This window comes from Helicoverpa zea, chromosome 1 (genome assembly GCF_022581195.2).
Source record: "Helicoverpa zea isolate HzStark_Cry1AcR chromosome 1, ilHelZeax1.1, whole genome shotgun sequence".
In the NCBI taxonomy this organism is placed as follows: domain Eukaryota; kingdom Metazoa; phylum Arthropoda; class Insecta; order Lepidoptera; family Noctuidae; genus Helicoverpa; species Helicoverpa zea.
Genome location: NC_061452.1, coordinates 13839848 through 13861185, shown reverse-complemented (window position 1 = coordinate 13861185; position 21338 = coordinate 13839848). Strand labels below are relative to the sequence as shown.

Here is a 21338-nt window from a genome sequence, read left to right as displayed (position 1 = left end):
ACATGTGCCAGTATTCAAAGTTTTCTATCATTGCACAAAGTTCTCAACCAATATGCAACGCTGTCTACCAGTATACAGAGTTCTCTACCGGTGCACAAAGCTCTCTGTTAGTATAAAAACTTATCTAGCAGTGCACGAAGCTCTCTACCAGTATAAAAACTTATCTACCAGTGCACGAAGCTCTCTACCACTATACAAAGCTCTCTACCACTATACAAAGCTCTCTAACACTATACAAAGCTCTCTAACACTATACAAAGCTCTCTACCAGTATACAAAGCTCTCTACCAGTATACAAAGCTCTCTACCAGTATACAAAGCTCTCTACCAGTATACAAAGCTCTCTACCAGTATACAAAGCTCTCTACCAGTATACAAAGCTCTCTACCAGTATACAAAGCTCTCTACCAGTATACAAAGCTCTCTACCAGTAAACAAAGCTCTCTACCAGTATACAAAGCTCTCTACCAGTATACAAAGCTCTCTACTAGTATACAAAACTCTCAACCAGTTCACAAAGTTCTTCACCTGTGCACAAAGTTCTCTACCAGTGCACAACGCTTTCTACAAGTATTCAGCGATAGGTCATTCCCTAAATTCTCCTGGCTCTCTTTGCCAAAGTAATTAGTCATCAATATGAAATTTTAGAATTTCATTATTTCTTTTAGTTTTTTTTGTGCATTTAATTAATTGTTTCTCGGACTATGGGTGGAGCTTCAAGCTATCTTCACAAACATTAGCGAACCTTACTAAAATCAATAAAATGTGCGCAACACTAAAGACGTCAAACGCAGCGACTGGCACTCTAGTTTTTTAGTCTATGGTTGAGCAGCCATTTGTTATCCTTGCTAAAGTTTCCGTGTAAAGTCTGATCAAAATGCTGAAATCAGCTTCTGGTGCACTGGCCAATGTCCTGAGAAGGTCCCTGGTGCCGGCGACGAGGGCCAGCGTGGTGCCCCTGAGGCGGTCGCACGGCGGCCCCGTTGAATCCGATGAAGATTTCGATAGCAGGTTAGCCTCTTGTCGGAAATTTTGACGTTATGTAACTGAAAATTGTGTTAATCTTGTCGGTGATTTATTACTTCCAATAAGTTGGATGGATTTTTTGTTGTATGTCTAACTTGGTGGCTGTTTCTGTATTCTGAAGTCCGGATAGATATTATGTTGCGGGATTAAATGAAATTAATATTTTTTGAGTATATAACCTCCGCTCCCTGTCAATTTACACATGTATTAAGTAAAATAACAACTGATTTGTAGATACAGCCGCTAAAAATGTTATCTGCTGAATATTGATTTTTATATTTAGGCCACATGACCAAAATTTCAGCCACATAGTAATCCTGTTCAGTATTGATATTCTTATTTGAATATATTGATCACCTTCACTGTAGTATAACTTGTTATCTTTTGATATAAAAATATGTGTAATTTTCCTGTTCCAATGGTCCAATTTAGCAAGCCATGCAAATGCAATTAAGTATAACTTAATAAAATCATGCACTACATAAGTTCAGTTCTGCATTCAAAACAATGTTAAGTCAGAACAAATCAATTGAATGCATTTTTTTTCAATTCATGGGGAGTCCCATTAAATAATACTATATTTTCTGCATCCTGTTCCAAAATTTCTACTTATGATTAATATAAGTTTGGTACTAAATTAAGGAAACTTCTTTATTACAGATTTCTAAGTATCTAGATTATTTTCAAAGAGAATATCTCTTATTAAATTCTTAATCTCTTTGTTTTCAGATATGAGCTCTTCTTCAACAGGAAAGACATTGATGGATGGGAAATCCGCAAAGGTATGAATGATCTGTGCGGTATGGACCTTGTCCCCGACCCAAAGATCATCAAGGCAGCGCTGCACGCCTGCAGGAGAGTTAATGACTACGCACTCGCCATCAGGTTCCTCGAGGCCTGCAAAGACAAATGTGGCCCCAAAGTCAATGAAATCTACCCCTACATCATCCAGGAAATTAAGCCCACGTTAACAGAGCTTGGCATTGAGACACCAGAGGAGCTCGGCTACGACAAACCAGAACTAGCTTTAGAGAATGTTTATGACATGTAAGGTCGCCGTTAAATATCAAATTAAGCTGTAGAGAATTTGTATAATAGTTTTGTTGTCGAGTTTTTACTTTACTTTTAAATGTGGGAAGCTGCGTCTTCAACTAGTAGTATTCTTGTTCCATCATTCGAAAATCGACATGCTTGTCTAATGTTTATACATTAGAGAATATGCTATAATTATGAATGTGTTTCATTTTTCTATGATTTCTGTCACCCCTTTTATACAATGTCTTGTCGGTACCTAGTATTATGTTATATTTACCAATAAAGATTAACACTATTACATCACTTTCTTTTGTAGATTTTTGTTTGTAGATAGTTTTTTAATAAGTGAATAAAGTAGAAGAGGATCTTATAAAACAGAAACGTGACTTATTAATCATCAGTTACAAAATGATAATACTGAACAGCATGAGGAAAATGTCAACATCAATGTTTATGAAGTGATGACTCCTTTGTAGCAGTTAAAAGAGATCTAAACATGACAAATAATGTGACCCTCTATTGTTTGGAGAACAATGGCTTGCCACTGGCTAGGAAGGATTGGACAATATTGTCTCAAGGAATCTGTAGCTAATAAGTCTACATATTAGAAGTCTTTGACTACTTTATATTTTTCCCTATAGTTCGGCCATTCAGAGAATGCGTTCCTGACACGTCGCGATTGAACTGACGACGTAACTACATTCATTGATTATTGATATAATAATGTTGTTTTAATGCTCCTCAATTGTTAAAACGGTAAACAACCAGCAAAAATATTTTTATCGTAACTGCAACGCCATTGCAAAGTTACGTCGTCAGTTCAATCGCGACGTGTCAGGAACGCATTCTCTGAATGGCCGAACTATAGTATAGTTTATACATCAGAATAAACATGATGATAGGTAGGCTACTTCTACATACAAATGTACTCTGTGACGTCTACTATGCTGGATATATAGGCCACGTCCCTGTGCTCCGAATTTATCGATCTAAAACAAAAAGTCTTGTCTGTACTGTACAGGGCCCCGATTCTCCTAATTTTACTTAACCGTCATACGATTCAAGTTCAACTCGATTCGACTGAGATCCGATCCCGACTCGATTACGATTGAAGCGTATGTGGCATTCCGCTATTTTTTTTTTAAATAAACGTTTTTATCCTTTTCTGTCATTCAATAATGAATCATTTTGTCTGCAAATGATTTACGATTGCAAAATGATTGTACAGCAAACTACCGTATGGACCAAAATCACCAAAATAGTAGACCAATCGCACACCAATCAAATGTCAATCGAATACGATTGGTCTTTTATTAGTAGCAGAATGCCCGATATGGTTAAAACTGCTATTGCGACCATATTGCGATTCGATTTCTACTCGATTTTGACATTATTAACTTAGGAGAATCGGGCCCCTGTACAGTACAGACAAGACTTTTTACGATTGCAATATGATTGTAGAGCAAACTACCGTATAGACCAAAATCGCAAACCAATCGAGTGTCGTTGGAATACGATTGGTCTTTATTAGTAGCAGAATGCGCGATATGGTTAAAACTGCTATTGCAATCATATTGCGATTCGATTTCTATTCAATTTTGACATTATTAACTTAGGAGACTTGGGCCCTAGGAGGCACGAAATTAATCTAAATCGGTTTAGCCGTTCCACAATGCGTAACAAATAACAAATTACTACAAACTACTAATAACAAATTACTACAAACTAATAACAAAAAACAAACAAGTAACAAATTACTACTAATTCCTGGCAAAGTCTCATCAAAAATTATGAGGTGGCCGCGCGGTCGAAATGGACACGTCGTAAGCGGCAATTTGGGTATATTCGCTATTTGAATAAGTCTACAGGAAGTAGTTCGCGTACCCGCATAAAAGTCACCTTTGGCCATCATCAATAAATAGGCTATCTAGCACTAAATCTTTAAATAGCACCAGTAGTTCCTGGGAATAACGCGATCAAGAAACTGATTAATATTAATTGTTTAAATTTTGCTAAATTCGTAGGTTTACAGTTTATAAAAAACAAGAGAATGTACGTAAATACTTTAATGATTGCCATATTCACACAGTCATACCATTATTTACAATCACAAATTGTACTTAATAACAAAATTGTGCTATATCATACTATCATAGAGGACAAAACATAAACGTTCTATGGTAAATAAACAAAAATAAAATATGTACGAATTAAAACAAAGCTAAATAAATTGAATATTCGTTCGTGTCTTTTAAAACTAAAATAAAAAGTATATTCCGCTCATGAACTGCGCTTTTGTACTTTTCTATAATTTCTACCTTACGCATTAGTCCCGACTATAAACCTTATTATGTAACGTGAATTACATTGAAAACCCTATTCAGTATAGGATTATTGTAAATGAATCCCAATGTTGAATGCTGGACAATACTTGACTAGGAAACTGTCTACATTCAGTTTCGTACAGACATCACAAATTGAAATAAGTCTATACATTTATAAGAGTTAAACACCGACGAGTACTAACTTCATGAACTATGTGGTAACCCTGCGCAGGAATTATAATATTGTTCTTTAACGAATTTATATTACAGAGGACTATTTAAATTACATTTATTTTACAAAACTTACTTATAGAAAAGTTTTGGTAAAGTTCTTAACTATATTTCACTCGGACTAGAGTAGGTTTCTTTTGACTTGGTTTAGACTAGAATAAATAAATAAATAGTTGCGGTATAACAAACATAAGTTAAACTAAACATAAAACAACAAATGTACAACAAACTCGCATCAATAAAATTACAGGAATGTTATGAATTATTACGTTACGTATATTTATGTAGGAAACTCCTTGCACGAATGCTTCTCGAATAATAAAACCGCACAAGAAATTATCTATACAAAATAAAACGCGACTGGTGTATATTGCACAAATCTGTTCCCCACCTAACTTAGATTTGCATCTAAAATAAATTAGTCTTATTTTTCATATCAATAAATTAATAAGTTACATACATCGAAATAATCAAATAATTTAAATCCCATTTCATGGCAAAATTTTAAGCCTATATAATGGTAAATTTATTTCTAGAATTCAAAACCACTCCGAAATCACTGGACATCATTGCTATACGTTAATAATGGTGTTACGGTGGCTCCGCACACTTAACGTCCAATTCGAGTACCGCGCGTCAACATCGCAGTACTTGCGCCACAGGCGGCTTAAGTTTTTGTTTAATCGATTTTAGACTTCACTTGATCATACCGTTTGGTACCGCTCCGATCATTCTAGAATAACAATAACAGCTGCGTACGCCTCGCCTTCCGAGTCGCATAGTGAATCAATTCGTCACCTTTGGTGCGTATAACTTTCATGTTTGGAACTGTCATCCGTCGCCTTTGTAATCAGCATGCGTGTTGAGGTATATGTAATAGTCGCTGGGTGAGTCTGCGTGGCGGGGGCGGGGTGCGGGGGGTTATGTGCCGTCGCTGAGGAGCTCGGGGCAGTCCGGGGCGGAGTCGGGCGGCGGGGACGACGCCACCAGGGTTAGCAGCTAGGAGTCCGCGACCACCGCGTCGCGTTCAGCCTTTACTTGCTGTAACAATACATATAGATATACTTTACGGAATTAGGACATACACACATAATAATCAGACTAGTACTTATCAGGACTGATAACGATAATGTCGATGTCGTGGTATGTTGGCACCCTAGCATGCCCTAGATAACTGATAAGTAAATTATAGTTACTTATTCAATTACAGATAGGCTTCAATAATCTCTTAAACAGTCAGTTCGTTCCAATGATACGCACTTCACTTTAGGGCCGCAGCAACAGCCGCCATAGCCGGAATCGGTCTGACCATCAGCATGATACTTTATTTCGACAAACATCAGCACACTATGCCTCTACGAAGTCGTGTTTGTAAACTGAACACGCATCTTACAATAGTAATTTTACCACGACATTGACGTTAAATATCATTGTGTACATCGCAAGCGATTGGTACACCTATAGACATGTGACTGAATGGCGTTGAATCAAGGAGCTAGTTGTTACTGTATTTAAATCAAACTACGCAGAAAGATAAGCTACATATTTAATAAGAGTACGTGACTGACCATGGCCTTGGTGAGGACCTGCGCGTCCTTGAGGCTGAGCACCTGCAGCACCTGCGCGTCGCCGCCCGCCTGCAGCATCACCTGCGCCACGCCGCCGCCCATGCCCAGCGCCTCCAGCGTCTCGCCCTGCTCCACCTGCGTACCGAACTGTTCCAGCATATAATACTCGGCCAAACAAGATATATTGGCCCTAGGACCTGATTTATACTGCTTCAAAACCAAATTTTATTTATAGGAAAGAGTTACAAAAATCTAGGCATTTAAGGACAGGCGTGTAGGGCTCTGAAACGCCGAATTTTCTCCTTACTTTTACTACTGAACAGACTTTATTCAGACAGACATGAAGAAACTACACATTTTAAAACAAGAAACTTTAAAAATTGGGACACAATGATTTCTAGGACTCAAAATTAAACTAACAACACATCACTAAATTACTTCTACTTAATTTACAAAAACGAAAAAAAAAAACAAATAACAAGCAGCAAAATAAAACTAAAAAAAAAATACACACCTGTCATGCGAACAAACAGTGAGTGAAGCATCGAATCGTGCGAATAAAACAAAACATTACATTCACGTATTTATTGCGTCACACGTAAACACAAGATAAAACTCTTACCCTCATACGACACCAAGCAATCTAATACTGAGACTTGAGGATCGGTGATCCATGTGAATGTGCATGCTATCGGCAACTGACTATTGCTTGCATCTTGTTTCAAATTGTCGTAACATTTATTTATGCAAGACAAACTTATATGTATCGTAACTCGCTCGCATAGATACGGACCTTGTCCAGCCAGCATTCTCTACTCTTCATAATGAAAAAAGAAATTAATCGTCAACTGTTGATAACGTGCTCATAATTTGCGGCTTTGTAAGTGCCTAATGAATATGAGTCAGTGTCGTATCAGAGCATTTGTAACAAATACTACAACACAAAACATAACAGGGTTCAACTCAAAATAAAATATACAATGCTAGCTGTGCCTCAGAACTTGTCAAATATACAGACTATGTATAACACTTTACATTATTTTATAACTTTGTATTTATAGTAAACCTTCAAGGCATTACTTATAGAAAATGAATTACTATTGAAACTTTGTTCTGAGGCACAAAACATAACTAAATAAAAACATAGTAGAGCAACTAAAGGGTAACATGTCATACAAATGTGATGTACTCGGTACAGTCTTTGGCACGTATTACTATATTATTATGGCAGTAAGTTATATGGCAAACTGTAATAAATACAAAGCTTTAGGTGCGGCGCAGACAACGTTCTGTTGGCGAAGTTTTTAGTGTGTGAAAACAGTATATACAAGCTGTTGATTTGCATCCGTGCCATAGTCAAAGACGTAATTATGCTAATGATTCTCGACCCAAATCAATAAGAAAATTGGTACGAAAATTTTTTTTTTTTTTTTTTTCGGAAATTCGTCAATGCCACCTACCCGTTTTCAAACTCGGCGCGTGTGTTACTGGCCTCAAAACTGTGCTGCGCCCTCACACAAACGCAAACACAAAGCATTCGCAACGATCACGCACGAATTTCATTCATAAAATTGGATTATTTCCTGAAATACTATGACATTACAATGACATAAAAAGCAGCGCATATTAAGTATTTCCCGTAAACTGTAATTCCAATCGATTATTTACGTATTTTATGCCCTCCTCCTGAAGTATGGCACAAATGCAAATCAACACCTTGTATAGTAGTAATAGTATACAGACGCACAAAAAATCCATAAGATTTTGGCACATAGCGCGGCAATTTATGTATAGTTTATCTAAAGACAAATACTTGGTCTATATTTTAATTGTACTCTTTTTGCCTTCAATCTGCTATACAGTCATGCATATAATTAGTGTGCCACAGACTAGATCGTACAAAAAGTAAGTCGTCCGCGTCGCACTTTAATCTACTAGAAATAGTCAATTGTTTAAAATGTTGTCAGGCACAATAATCACAAACAACACAAACCAAATCAATTCTCAATAGTATAAAAATAAAATATACATATAGACAATTATTAAATGCTTCAACATTCATATTATTTCTAGATACAACACAAGTGCCAGTCAAAAATTTGAAATAATTTCACTTTTAACTCGCAATTCTAAATTCTAAATCGCAATTTTAACGGTAATATTTGCACAGTTAAAAAATCTTGCATATAAAAATATTGTTATTTCAATAAAATAACAACATCAACTGGGTATTAAAATCCATGACTGGGACGTCAGCAAAAAAAAAAATAGGTTCTAGGCAATAAATACAACGCGGAATAAAATAAGCACTGCAACGTAAATAGACAAGACTATATTAATACTAGCCCGTGCAGTCGGCAAATACGCTTCTCAAATTCACTGGATTAGTTGAAAATCTATTATTTATTTCATAGAGAATTTTACTTTTCACATTATATTTGGTTCCATGCATATAAGATCTAAGTTTCGTAAAAAGTGAGGAAGCGTATTTGTCGTCTACATTAAGGGCTACAAAACCAATAAATAAACTATGACACAAACTCCATGCATTTGGCAGTAGCTAGCTCACTAAACATTATACTTTGGTAACTTAAATCTCGCACAAACAACATTTTTAACACACAATTTATAAAAAAAAAATATCGAATTCGTTTGAATTCTCTCATAATTTGTTTCATATGGTTAAAACCTAAATTGTCAACATTATTGTATTTAATTAAAATCTATGAACTGTCCATTATCATTTATATGTACTTTTTAAAATTTCATAACGTCAAAATATAATCTGACATCAAGCAAAATCTTAGGCATAGTTGCATTTGGTATTTGGCTAGTAGCTAGCTCTATCTAAGTATATCTTATTAATTTTTAGTACCATCGGGTTACAATTATTATTAAAAGTTTACTAGCACTTCGAGATCGACAATAATACACGCCTATCGTTTATATACAAAAATATCACAATTTATCTAGGAAACTCGCCTTCAGTTTCGATATATTATTTAATGTAAATAGGTCATATTAACTTATTTAAATGTATACTTAAAGTATTTTCTGTGTTAATATTATGAAGCATCTATGCTTTATTTATAAGACTAGTGGGTAGTGTATTGCACTAGTGGACGAATTGAATAAATATCTATGTCGCAATTACTAAAATAATCGAAGAAATAAATATGACACTAACATCACATGTAAATAATTTATCTTACTTATTTAATCTGTCATAAATAACCAATTTTGGCAACATTTTTCAAAGGAACTCTATTTTCCAAAGAATTAATTAGGAAGCTACTTAGCTTCTTCATATAATACCACAAATGTGTGGATGTAAAATATTTGGTTTGACCACATAAGAGAACAAAAATACTTTAGGACAATTTCTTATGCTTGTTACAGGAATACATAAATTACTTTTCAATTATATTCAACAACAAGCTCTCACTATTTTAAAATCATCTAACTTTTATTACAAAGGACATCAGAATAATATATAATAGTTGGGGAATCAACCCCTTTTGCGATAAAACCAGGCTTTAAAACGCAGCTTGTAAACCACACAAACACATGGGCAACAAGCAATCTACTCTATTCAATTGTGCATAACTAATAGTGGACTTCTATAACTTATCTATCCATCGATTCAAAGTTAAATGTTTTTGTTTGAAATAAGCCTTTGCAGGCTTACATTTGCGATTAGAGATTGAGTTTTGACCACGGAGTAAGGAGAGATGAAGGTGATGATGAAAGAAAATATTAGGTTCGAGTGAACTGGCGAGCGAAAGAACTCTAAGCAACAAGTCTTCGAGTTCTTTGCGCTATCTATCAACGATTTTTCCGGTTTGATCCAAAGAAGGCGAGTAAGACCGGAAACAGTAACGTTCCTCGTCTCCCGCAGACCTACATTTTGACTACTTTTTTAGGCGAATTTCCGTTATGGCACTACCTTCTTTTTTTGACATAAGCTCCATCTCATCATCTCTAATCGCGAAACATCGTACAGACAGGTTATAGAGCTCCAGTAAGACAGTGGTGTAACGGGCATGGTTTGGCTAGTCGGGCGGTTCGAGCTTGGGCCGCACCTGCACGAGCGGCGCCACGCACACGCCGTCCTGCTGCTGCATGGACGCCACCATCGACTGGTACACCGACGCCGACACCGGCACCGTGATCACGCCCGACACCGACACCGGGTAGCCTGCAATACATTTTATAAATTTATTGCTATAGAAAAACGTAAAAGTCTTTGTTTTGACGCAATTGATAAACAAATGTAAGTCCGCAAGAGAACCGCACTGAGTCTAGTTGTGGCAGAAACCTGTTAATAATGTTTCTCCAAACATTTTAAAAGTTAGCTTCCAATAAAAATCACCTAATACGATTAGACAGAACCATCTGATATTATCAGTAGTTTGTTTGGATGAATTATGTTATTAAATCCCTGGTCATCCTGAAATGTTGTTTATTTTCTGCCAATAACCCATCACATAGTTTAAATTAGAACCATCCTTGACATGGAAGCATTGGCCACTGAAGACGTCATTGAAATGCTAATAGTACAAATATTTAGGTACCGTGTCCGTCCTCGCCGGTGAGTATGATCTGTCCGTCGTGGTTGAGCGTGGCCTCGGCGACGGCGTTGAGGTCCACCACGGCGCCCTCGCCGTCCAGCGTCTGCACCACGCCCGCGCCGCCCTCGCCGCTGTGGATCTGTGAACACACCGACACGATCATCTTAGTCATGATAGCCCTCTAAACTTTACTATGTGTGCCTCATAGGGAATTACTTCACTTAAATTACTTCAAACGGCGGCCCCAGGTCCAGCGTATTGTGTGGTAGCCTTAAAACTACTTACCCTAGTATCCAGGAAGCCAGTCGCTTCACAAGGTTTTGCTTCAAAATGTGTAATGTTGAGCATGTTACGTACCACCTGAGCAGTGGTGCCGTCTGGCAGCGTGATGATGGGGTTGTTGGGGTCCACCTGTATGAGCGACACCGTGCCGTCCGGGTTCGTGATCGTCTGCAGCACGGCCGGCGCGTACTGCGACATCTGAACAACATAGGGAGGAAGTTGCTTAGTTAAGAAATGTCTATGATAACAAAATAAATTCAGACTTGTGAATAATTCATATAAAATTGTTGGTGTCTAAATTGTTCATGCATGAAACAGGCAACCACATTTCATCTACAGAAACCATTATTTGATAAGTTATTAACTAGTAATTAATATAAGGGTGCGTTGAGATCAAACTGAACAATAAATCTTTAGAAAACAAGCATTTTTTATTTTTCTGTTACTACGCGGATAGAATGAGCATTTGCCTGCTTATTTCAAACGCACCCTTAATACAAAATATCATTAACATTAACTATTAAAATCTAAGTGTAAAACGCAAAGCTTATAAACAAAACGACAAACATTTGTCAAGTGAGTGGTGGTCACGACCGCCATATCATCACAGTTGCGTACATCGACATCGGCGAGCGTCATCTGGTCGATGCAGACTTGCTGTGACGTCAGCACGGCTTGCTGCTGAGAGCTGCGCCCGGCGCCGGACGACGAGCCCGACGATGTGTTGTTGTTCGCGTTCGGCATGCAAGCCGAGATCTGTTCGCGGGGAGGTACGAACGAACGGACACGGAAACCGAACCAATTATGGCGACAATTTAGTAAAAAAATTCAATAGATTTGTGGTATTACGCAAAAAATTTGTGGGACAAGTAATAGTAGTTTATAAAGGGTGGTAAGGTTGCACACAGTAAAAAGGTTTGTATAAAATTGAATAGGTTACCAAATCCAGGCAGCATTCCATGTGAGATAGCATTAATAAACAGTAAAATATAATTTAGACACAGTTTTAGAGCAGCTGAAATCGGTACATAAGCGTATAGACCTAATGTATATTTTAAAATTACATATACAATAAAAATTCTCAAATGTAAAGTATCAAGTGTGTTGTGTCATGGCGTAATTCCACTGATGTGCAACACTGTCAAGCATAAAAATGCTTATCCTAGACTTATTATTCTAGTTTTTTTTGTTCAACAGTAACAAATTGAGTGTGAACATTTCTTAGGGTGCGTCCACATCTGGCGAATGCGCAGCACGCGAGCCGATCGCGAGCTGTCCGCGAGCTGCGCGCGTGCAGTCACTGCAATAGTTCGGTGCGCCTCTTTAGCGCAACTCACGCAAGGCTCGTATAGAGCGCGCGAGCGGCGCGCGATCTGCGCGCAATCAGTTCTCGCCCTTACAGTTCCGTATATTGGCTCAGTACTATCGAAGATGGCAGACGTCGCGCGCCGCCTGCGCGCCGCTCGCGTGCGGCGCTTAGGTCGCGCGCGAGCTGCGCGCGGGCGGCGCAGAAGCGGCGCACGAACAAAAATGCACGCGCGCAGCTCGCGGACAGCTCGCGATCGGCTCGCGTGCTGCGCATTCGCGGCGCATTCGCCAGATGTGGACGCACCCTTAAGTTAATAATTTTCCCCTACATAAAGATATTTTCGGAAGCACAAAATATACTCATTGATCGGATTATAGAGTGAAATGACGTAACAGTCTGCCAATTAGTCCGTTACCATTAGCCATGTGGGCGTAAGTTTGTGACGCACTTTACACCTCTAAGGAAAAATATAGGTTTTTCTTACTTAGGAAAAGTAATACATTATGTAAAGAAGATTATATTGGCTAAACGAGGTCAATCTGTCGTTTTACCAATGGTGGATTTACGATATCTTTGTTAGAGGCTCTTCAGGCCGAAATGGAGCGAATAAATAATGACTTCTTAAAATAAATCAGCTTGAGCTACATTTTCTTGAGTAGGAAAACTTCTTCATATTATGGCCAATTAAATTTCTTTGTAAATTAGAACAGAAATTAGATTAATAACAGCGACTCGTGACGTAGTCAATTCGGTTCCCATGTTGTAAATTGAACAATCCAACTGACGCACGCGATATGATTGTGGCGATAATAAGATTTATTATTTATTGTATTGTGTTTATTGATATTGAGAGCTATTTAAGATTAATGACCATAAAAGTTTACATAGTTATCGCGAATTCCTTTTGCTTTTCTATTTGCAAAAGAAACAGAAATTCTTGTTGAAAAAATAAGGGACACTATAAATGATTAGACTTTGAAAATTTAGGCCTATACAAAATTGTTTGCTTAAATACTGAAAAAGAGTTTAATAATTTACAAGGATAGCGTCATGAAGGCAATCTAGCGCTATGGAAATGTAGGACACGAGAAGTCTAGACATTTTTATCGACACACTTTAGCCTTGAGTTTACTACTTAACTATTTACAATTCTTTTAACAATGTAGGCTGGTTTCAGTGTATTATTATGTATTATTTATTTTTTGTAGAAATAAACAACGGCTATTTGCTAAACTTGCTTACCTTATGCGACCTTCTCGCCTTCATTTGCCTTTATTTCGTTATGTACGGCATAAAATCTGATATGTAATCCTATTTTCTACATTATGAATCAATCAAGCTTTGTACATTTTTTTACCAATAAGTAAATCTAGACTGTCGGCTTGTTGTTTGTTGCTCCTTTTACGAGCGAAACCAGCACACAAAACCTACCTACAGAGATACCCTGCCAATAAGCCGTAAGATTGTTCGAAAGAAGACTGCACCCACAGAGGAAGGTTATTTGATGATTTCCCAAATACCACCCTCAAAAATAAAAAAAACATAGTACACAGATATGCTAACCGGTTGTGTGGGTGGACCCTTCTCGTCTTCCTCAGTGAAGGCGGGCAGCAGATCCTCGCGGCCGTGGTACTTGTAGCAGTTGATCACGATCTGACGCAGCGCGTGGGTCCATGACATCTGTGAAATAGGGGAAAGGTAAGGTGAAATGCTTTTTTGGTGTTGAGTTTGTTCTTAGGCCAAGCTATAGTTTGATTAGTAATAGGTTTAGATTTTTCCTACTTATGAGTGTGCATAAACAGCCTAAAAAATAGGTGTAAGGGGGAAAACGAGCACCATCCTTCCCCAGTTGTCAACCTCACCTGCCTGTAACTCTGATGAAAACGGACGAGGCTTTGGCGACCTACTGGCATAACCAACATACAGAACCAAGTGAGACATTAAATCCCTTGCCAAGACCACATAGGCTAAAAAATATCCCACATTCAGCGCTGTATACGACGTGGTAAGCACGGCTATCGGCAAAACCCCCAATACACATAAACCCTCCACCTTTGAAAGAACTCTTAGTTCTGATTGGCTTATTGATACTCTGCTACTGACCTGATAATAGCTGCAATATATTGTGTGGTCGTGCATACCTTCTGCTTCTCGTCCTCAGTCCTGGCGTCCATGCGCACGTTGGCCCAGGGCAGGTCCTTGGGCCACCACGGCGGACGCGTCGACTCGCGGCCCCAGCCCGGCTTGCCGCGTACTATGGAATTAATATGTGATTAGTGTAAGTTCAGAGGTATTTTGTCTTTTCAGAGGTTGTGAAAATAAGTGTTGCCAATTTGTGAAAGTCCTACAAAAACTAGTCTATATTATGAAGCGATTTGTTCGCTTTCCCATAGAACTAACAAAACCGATTTATGAAGATAATAGGAATCATAGAATAGTTCATATTTTTTTTTACTTAAAATGTGAAAGTAGATTACTTAAATGCCTGAATCAATTGAAATTGCTAGATTCCACAGCCTTCATTTTGAATCCTTAGTTTTTTATTGCATCCCTTTTGAAGCAATTTTTTGCCTGTAGTTACAATAACATTGTTACGTTTCACTCACCCATAGAATACTTAAGCATGAGCGGTATGAACGCCCGCAGCTGCGCCTGCGTCATCTTCTCGACGGGCGTGGGGATGCCGTCGATGATGAGCGGCGGCAGCTCGAACAGCGACGGGTCGTCCGAGGCCGGCGCCGGCGCCTGCGGGCCCCCGCCCAGCCCGAACTGACTCGTTATATAGCTCAGTGTGCTCGCCACTTATGTAGCTTCGTATCGTAAGAATATACAAACCACGTACGTCTCTGGGGTGATTTTTCAATCATCAGTTAAACTTCTATCTGAGGAATAAATATGACGGTTTGACATATTTTCTATACAAAATCTGTCAAAACGTCAAACATATTCGTCAGATAACAGTAATCTGGCGATTGGAAAATCAGCCCTTAGACTGTGTTCACAAATAATACTGACTCAGCCGCCGAATGAGAGCGAACCTCACGCAGTTTATTGTATTTCCATACATATTGATTTTTCCGTTCACATCTAACCGACGACAAGTTGCGTAATATGCAAAGATGCTAACATTTAGCGGCTGACAATCAATTTGGTTTGAACGCAGCCTCACTGAGTATACGCTTACGATACGCTTGCACTTCTTTCACAGTCTATATGTACAGTTATATAAGTTAGTTGGCTTGCTAACACATAATTTGCAATTTTCATTTCTACACATCTTATTGCATAGCTTAAGTTCTAATTTTAATACTCTTGCACATTTTGTACAATGGCGGACTTAACGCGTTAGGCGTTTTCTCCCAGTCTACCTTTGGGTGGTGGAGAAATAACAATGGTAGGTGATTTTTTTTTAAATTATAAAGTAATTATTGGCGGCTTTATTTAAAAAGAAATCTCTAGAGCTCCGCTTACCTGTTGCGCGAGCGCATTCTCCAACTCCTCCATGATCATGCAGCGTAGGTTCCTCACAACGTCCTCTAGCGGCTTGGCGCCGAACACGCGGTATGATGTGTTGGGCTTGCCTGGAGTAGCGACTAGTACCACGGCTTGCTGGCCCACGCGGGTCGCGAACTCTTCTATAGTTTGCTGGGTAGGGAGATATTTGTGTTAGAATTCAGCTAGCTTTTGACATAAATAAATCTTTATTGTAAAAGGCTTGTGAAGTGTCCTTGAAGTGGCTACGACTATAGTTGAGCCGTAAGAGGATGAGGTCAGTAATTCTTCTGGCCTATGTTGACAACATACAAGTAGTGTTTAAGGCATGTTTCAAATAAATTATTCGTAATTTTAATATTAATTGTATGCATGATGTGACCTCCTAATTGAAGGATTTCCCTCGGGACGCGGGTGAAACCTTGGGCGGATACAGGTCTTTCATAAATCAAAAATGCATATTCATGCTGTGGAAAACCAAATCATAATAAACTTACTCTGAGTTTCCTGAGCAGCCTGTTCTGATGCCTCTTCCTGACGGAGGGGTTGGTCTCGAAGGAGTGCGGCCGCTTGCGCTTCTTGGAGGACGCGATAGCGGCGGCGGCCGCCATGCCTACCGGACCTGTCGGTTTGAGCCATTTGTAAATCTTGGAAAAGAGGTTACAAGCCCTAAGGCACCGGGGCAACTTGATCACTTTGTTTCATAGATTTCAGCTAAGATAGTAAGGTTAAAGGCCTTTTGGTAGCCTTAAGTGTACGGAAATAAATATTTACGATCTATCAAAATGTTTATTTACAAGATCTAAAACATCGAAACTGATCTCCTATCTATTCGCGAAGATTAATGAGGGTTAATTGGTTTATTAAGTTACAACGGGCTGATGATTTCTAAATAATAATACATACCTAATTTCAAGAGTAGGTATTGTACGCTACTAGACTTACCACTTACCTGCTCAAATTACGAGTACTACATAAGGCTTTGCTCACGTGTATATTATCGACAATAGTTTCTAATGCAAGCTGAGCCTATCATGAGCCAGGCACGCGGCGAGGTCACGAACTTGGGCCTTGGTAACACCGCGTGCTAAAGCCGTATTCTCTTGAAGGTTTTTTTGTGAAAATGCCTACTTGTACTAATTAAAAAAAAGAAGTAAAATAAAGTAAAATACTGGTTCACACAAAAACTATTGAATAAACTGACACAAGGTGTAACCACGTTTATAACTTGACATTGTTTCATGCGAAATAAGATCTCATTCCGAAGACATTGAGAGAAAGAAACATTTATTTACTGTTTCCTACACCCAGGTGCAAATAACTGTTTCGTTCTTAAAAAACATTCAAGAAGGGTCATCATTGTACGTCAACTATAACTCACCAGCGGCAGCCAGCTGTTTGGTGACTTCATCGCTCATAGCGTTTTTGATGAGATCGGCGCTATCGTCGTAGTTGGAGCCGGCCGGTGATGACGCGCAGTCGTCATCGTCGTCTGACGCGCCGCTCAGGCAGCCGTCGACTTGTGACATGTCCTGAGGAATTAATTACTGTTATACCCTGTATATATGTAATATAAGGAACTAAACCACTTGTCGGTTTTAAAAAATCTGTGTTAGATAGCCTATTTATAGAGGAAGGCTATAGGCTACTTTTTATCCGAGTGAGTTTAGTAGTTTTTATGGCAGAAATCGCTAAAGAGAAGCTTGGAGTTTCTCAACTCGTCTAGCGAGAGTCTAGTGTCAAGAGTTTATTAGTATTCGATTCCGCACAAATAATTATGTATTGGCGTTTTGTAGCGAATTGAAAACTTACGGCAAATTACTTTCGTAAACAAAAGAACAAAGTTGGGGCGATTTGAAGCCATACTTATAAGTTGTCTAGCATTTGTAACACTAGAATCTTTGATATCGATTTTCTTACGACTGCAAATAGAAATAACAAAGTCTACGTCGAGTTAAAATCAAGTTTGTTTATTGCCAGGATGTCACCCTCGCGAAGTGAAAAAAAGAACCCTTATTTCAGACTTCGTTGGACTCGTTCAAAAGCATTTAGCCGATCGGTCGTCACGCTCTTAAGCCGAAATCAATAATCTTCACAGACATCTCGAGGACACTTTCGTCGGTTTTTACTCATGAAATAAATGTCAACAGCAGCGAATTATATAGGTAGGTGTTTTATTTCTTTTTTTTTGTGGTCAGATCATTTTCTGGACTTTCACGTAAAGTTTAAAAACCCTACTAAGTACCAAATCATTTACACTCGAATCGAAGATAGAATCCGGAACTCCTTTCACATCAGTCACACTGGCTGTTTAGAGAAAAAAAAAGTTTATAGCTCCAAGGAGTCTTACCTCCCCCTCCATATCCATAGACTCGGTGCTGACGGCAGAGTTCATGGCGTAGTCTGTGTCCCCTTCGTCCTGCCCCCCAATCTCCAGGACCATTGGGTTGTTACCCACCGGGTTTCTGCGTGCCCCCGCCACGCTAGATCGATTCTCTTCAACTGATGAGCTTTATGACCTGAGAAACCAAGTTTTAAGATTTTTTAGGGGCTGCTTGGTTCAGTAACTGTTTTAGTAAAGGCAGAATTGATGTGTGACTATTTTTCATAGGGGTTTGTTTGATGTTTAATTTTAGGTGCTAAGCATGTAGTCAAGAAGTGCATGTGTCTGTGTGCTCATGAGAAGGATACTAATCTTTTGACAAAATAGATATATCTACAAACGGCTGAGCCGATTTTGATGAAACATATCTAAGAATCAACACTGGAACACTAATTTTACAGACCAACTAAGAATAACACACAATGGCCTTCTTTTGTGTCACGGGTTAAAAAATAAATAATAGTTAATTATTATTTATTTTTTAACCCGTGAATAATTAACGTGTCTGTCTGTTACTCAAGCTTACTGGTGTATTGACTTGAATTTGCAAACATATAACATAGTAGAACTGCAACAATCCAAAAGTAGCTATCCTTTAAAGAACAAAAATAACATAATAGATATAGCAGTACCAAATACAAACAACATACAAAAAACGATTACAGAGAAGATCAGGAAATACACAGAACTACAAGAAGAAATAACTAGAGTCTGGAAAATGAACCGCGTAACAATAGTCCCAATAGTTATTTCAACTACAGGCGTCATCCCAAAACAAATTTTCAATAGCCTGAATGCCCTCAATCTATCTAAATTTACTTACCTCACATTACAAAAAGCAGCTATATTAAACACATGTCGTATAGTAAGAAAATTTCTACAGCTAGATCTGGACAATAATTTCAGTGCAGTACCAAATTCATCATCTCAAATTATCACATCAATAAATTAGTATCTCACTTTGGCTTGGGCCCGTAAGATACTACAAATACCAGGTTTCAATAAACCTGAGCAAATTAAATTTGAAAAACAAAATAATATTGTTACCTATATGTTGCAGTGTTCGTGTCTGTGTAATTCTTTTATTTCTTAGAGAAAAATACTTAAATTATATTATGTGCCTAAGGTTTCCAAAGTTAATAGATGAACTAAAACATGTTACATTCTCACTTCATTTTCTTATTTAGTTCATGATGCACATTTTTTGTTCAGCCCAACAATAAATTATAGAAAACCTACTTCCCTGCCAGAAAACTAACAGTATGTATATTGTATAGTCCCATTTGTAGCCAACTTTGTAGTGTTTTATTGAATTGAGTATTATGTAATTACAATACATTACTATTGTAAATAAATGCAAGGAATTCAGAAGAAACTGATGTTTATTTTAATGATCAGCACTGCTTTTGAGATGTATTGAACATAGCCAAACACCTGCAGATCAATTTATCATTAGCCTTCTTACTTTGCCACTGGGCACCGACCTTTTCGCATACAGAGAAGGAATGAGCTGCAGATTATGTTCCTATTCATAAAATAACAAAGTGTTATTTAAATATTAAGTTATTCTGTAACAAGCTTGTATTATTGGACTCAATGGCAGTGCTATTAAGTATTTATGTCTTACCTAACATAGTAAAGTACTGGCCTTGTAGTGTCTGGTACTAGATCAATACTGAAGATTTATTATGTGTCTATTTGTGTCTTATTTCTTTACATAATGTTTGAGTGGTAAAATTATTTTATTGTGTTTTTTTCTTACTTTAAGCATTGCTATTAGTAGAACAGTTTCATTAATATGATACTTAAGTTTTGATGAATAACACATGATTTCCATTCTTTAAGGAATTTTAAATATTAGATTTCTTTAAATTAATTCCATTATCAAATAAATAATATTTTAGTAGTTCAGTATTGATAATCCTCATTTAACTCTGCCTAAAATATGGGTAACTGAGTTATCTAAAAGTGACTGATGCTTGGTCAGAAAAATCAATAAAAGGTCAATGACTTGCCCCAATGAAAAATATCTCATAGCCACAGCTACCAAGACATTTAATACATTGATTAGGAAGCCTAAAATCTGCTCTACATTTCACCAGCCACCCCTGACCTTTATACCTAGCACAAAATATGCCTAGAATAGAATAATACGACTTTTTCATTTATAGTGATTCCAAATTGAATTTGAACCTCACATCCAGGATTTAGTCTTTACTTCCATTGAGGAAAATGTCGCCCTTTTTATTCCTATTCCTTTTCTGTGTTAAAAGTCAGAATGAATCTTATTGGAAAATACGATATCTCACAAGACTGGACTCACAAGATGGAATTGGTTTTTACGGCTTTCTTGTCCACATTATGAAGGAATCATTTATTGCCGACCTTTGGTAAACTTAAATATCAAAGCTATGTACGAAATGTAAAATGTTGGACCATTCTATTGTGTAGGCATCAACTAGCTCAGAAAAATCAATACTCGAGCTTCCCACATACCGACTATCTAGCTAGACAAATAATAGTCTAGTCTTGAACAGAACGATACAAGTCTTATGCACCAAATTATGATTTCGGGATCCATCTTTATTTTTCAGTTGCATATTTTGCACTGCAACTTCCAATTTTCAGGCTTTTACGCGCGAATAAATGCAGTCGCATACACCAATGACGCATTTTGTTTGATGTTTTGTTTATACGGTGCATGGTGCCCCGCGACGGGTCAGTTTCGAAGACGCATGACATGACGCAAGCTCTTTGCGGCGGCGTAAAGGATAAGCCAAAATGAATGGCCATCATGAAGGGGAGTCGCGCGTTCGAGCAGGCTCAGACAGAATGGAGAGACTACGGCTGCGTACGCACCTGCGTGATTTGAAGCACATTTTGCAATCCAATTAGAAGTCTTGCAAACTTGCTGTGATGTAACCCGTCCAAAACAACACTTTTTAAGACATTTGCACTCGTCCAGACACTGAATTCACGAAAATTACGGAGTGCACAAGAGTCCCCGAAAAATTCGAGTCCTCCATTAGTATCGATCGGTAAGCGCGGTATGTGGACCGTATAAACTTCGTATCTAGGGGTCGCCATTTTGTACGAGTCTGCGCGGTGTGGTTTTCG

The 21338-nt window shown here is 38.0% G+C and overlaps 2 protein-coding genes across 8 annotated transcripts; one reads left to right on the top strand and one right to left on the bottom strand.

Annotated features, from left to right (window-relative positions):
• The first annotated feature begins 664 nt into the window (after positions 1-664).
• LOC124632620 (cytochrome c oxidase subunit 5A, mitochondrial) lies at positions 665-2256 on the top strand. The gene is made up of 2 exons (XM_047167515.1): positions 665-1011; positions 1756-2256. Exons 1-2 carry the CDS (start codon positions 878-880, stop codon positions 2075-2077), a joined length of 456 nt encoding a protein of 151 aa, XP_047023471.1. The 5' UTR covers positions 665-877; the 3' UTR covers positions 2078-2256.
• A 1856-nt stretch (positions 2257-4112) lies between these two features.
• LOC124632569 (DNA-binding protein Ewg) lies at positions 4113-21215 on the bottom strand. 7 transcript variants are annotated; one of them, XM_047167447.1, is made up of 14 exons: positions 21081-21215; positions 18189-18357; positions 17220-17370; positions 16336-16460; positions 15818-15991; positions 14953-15115; positions 14488-14600; positions 13910-14026; positions 11605-11793; positions 11113-11235; positions 10759-10894; positions 10267-10382; positions 6185-6331; positions 4113-5657 (listed from the first exon to the last, which is right to left on the bottom strand). In XM_047167447.1, the coding sequence occupies exons 2-14, from the start codon at positions 18279-18281 to the stop codon at positions 5616-5618; spliced, it is 1689 nt and encodes a 562-aa protein (XP_047023403.1). In that variant the 5' UTR covers positions 18282-18357; positions 21081-21215; the 3' UTR covers positions 4113-5615. The 7 variants fall into 7 exon arrangements, with proteins under 7 accessions (XP_047023403.1, XP_047023417.1, XP_047023427.1 ...); XM_047167461.1 differs by having other exon boundaries at positions 6185-6319; XM_047167471.1 differs by having other exon boundaries at positions 14953-15091.
• Positions 21216-21338: the final 123 nt, after the last annotated feature.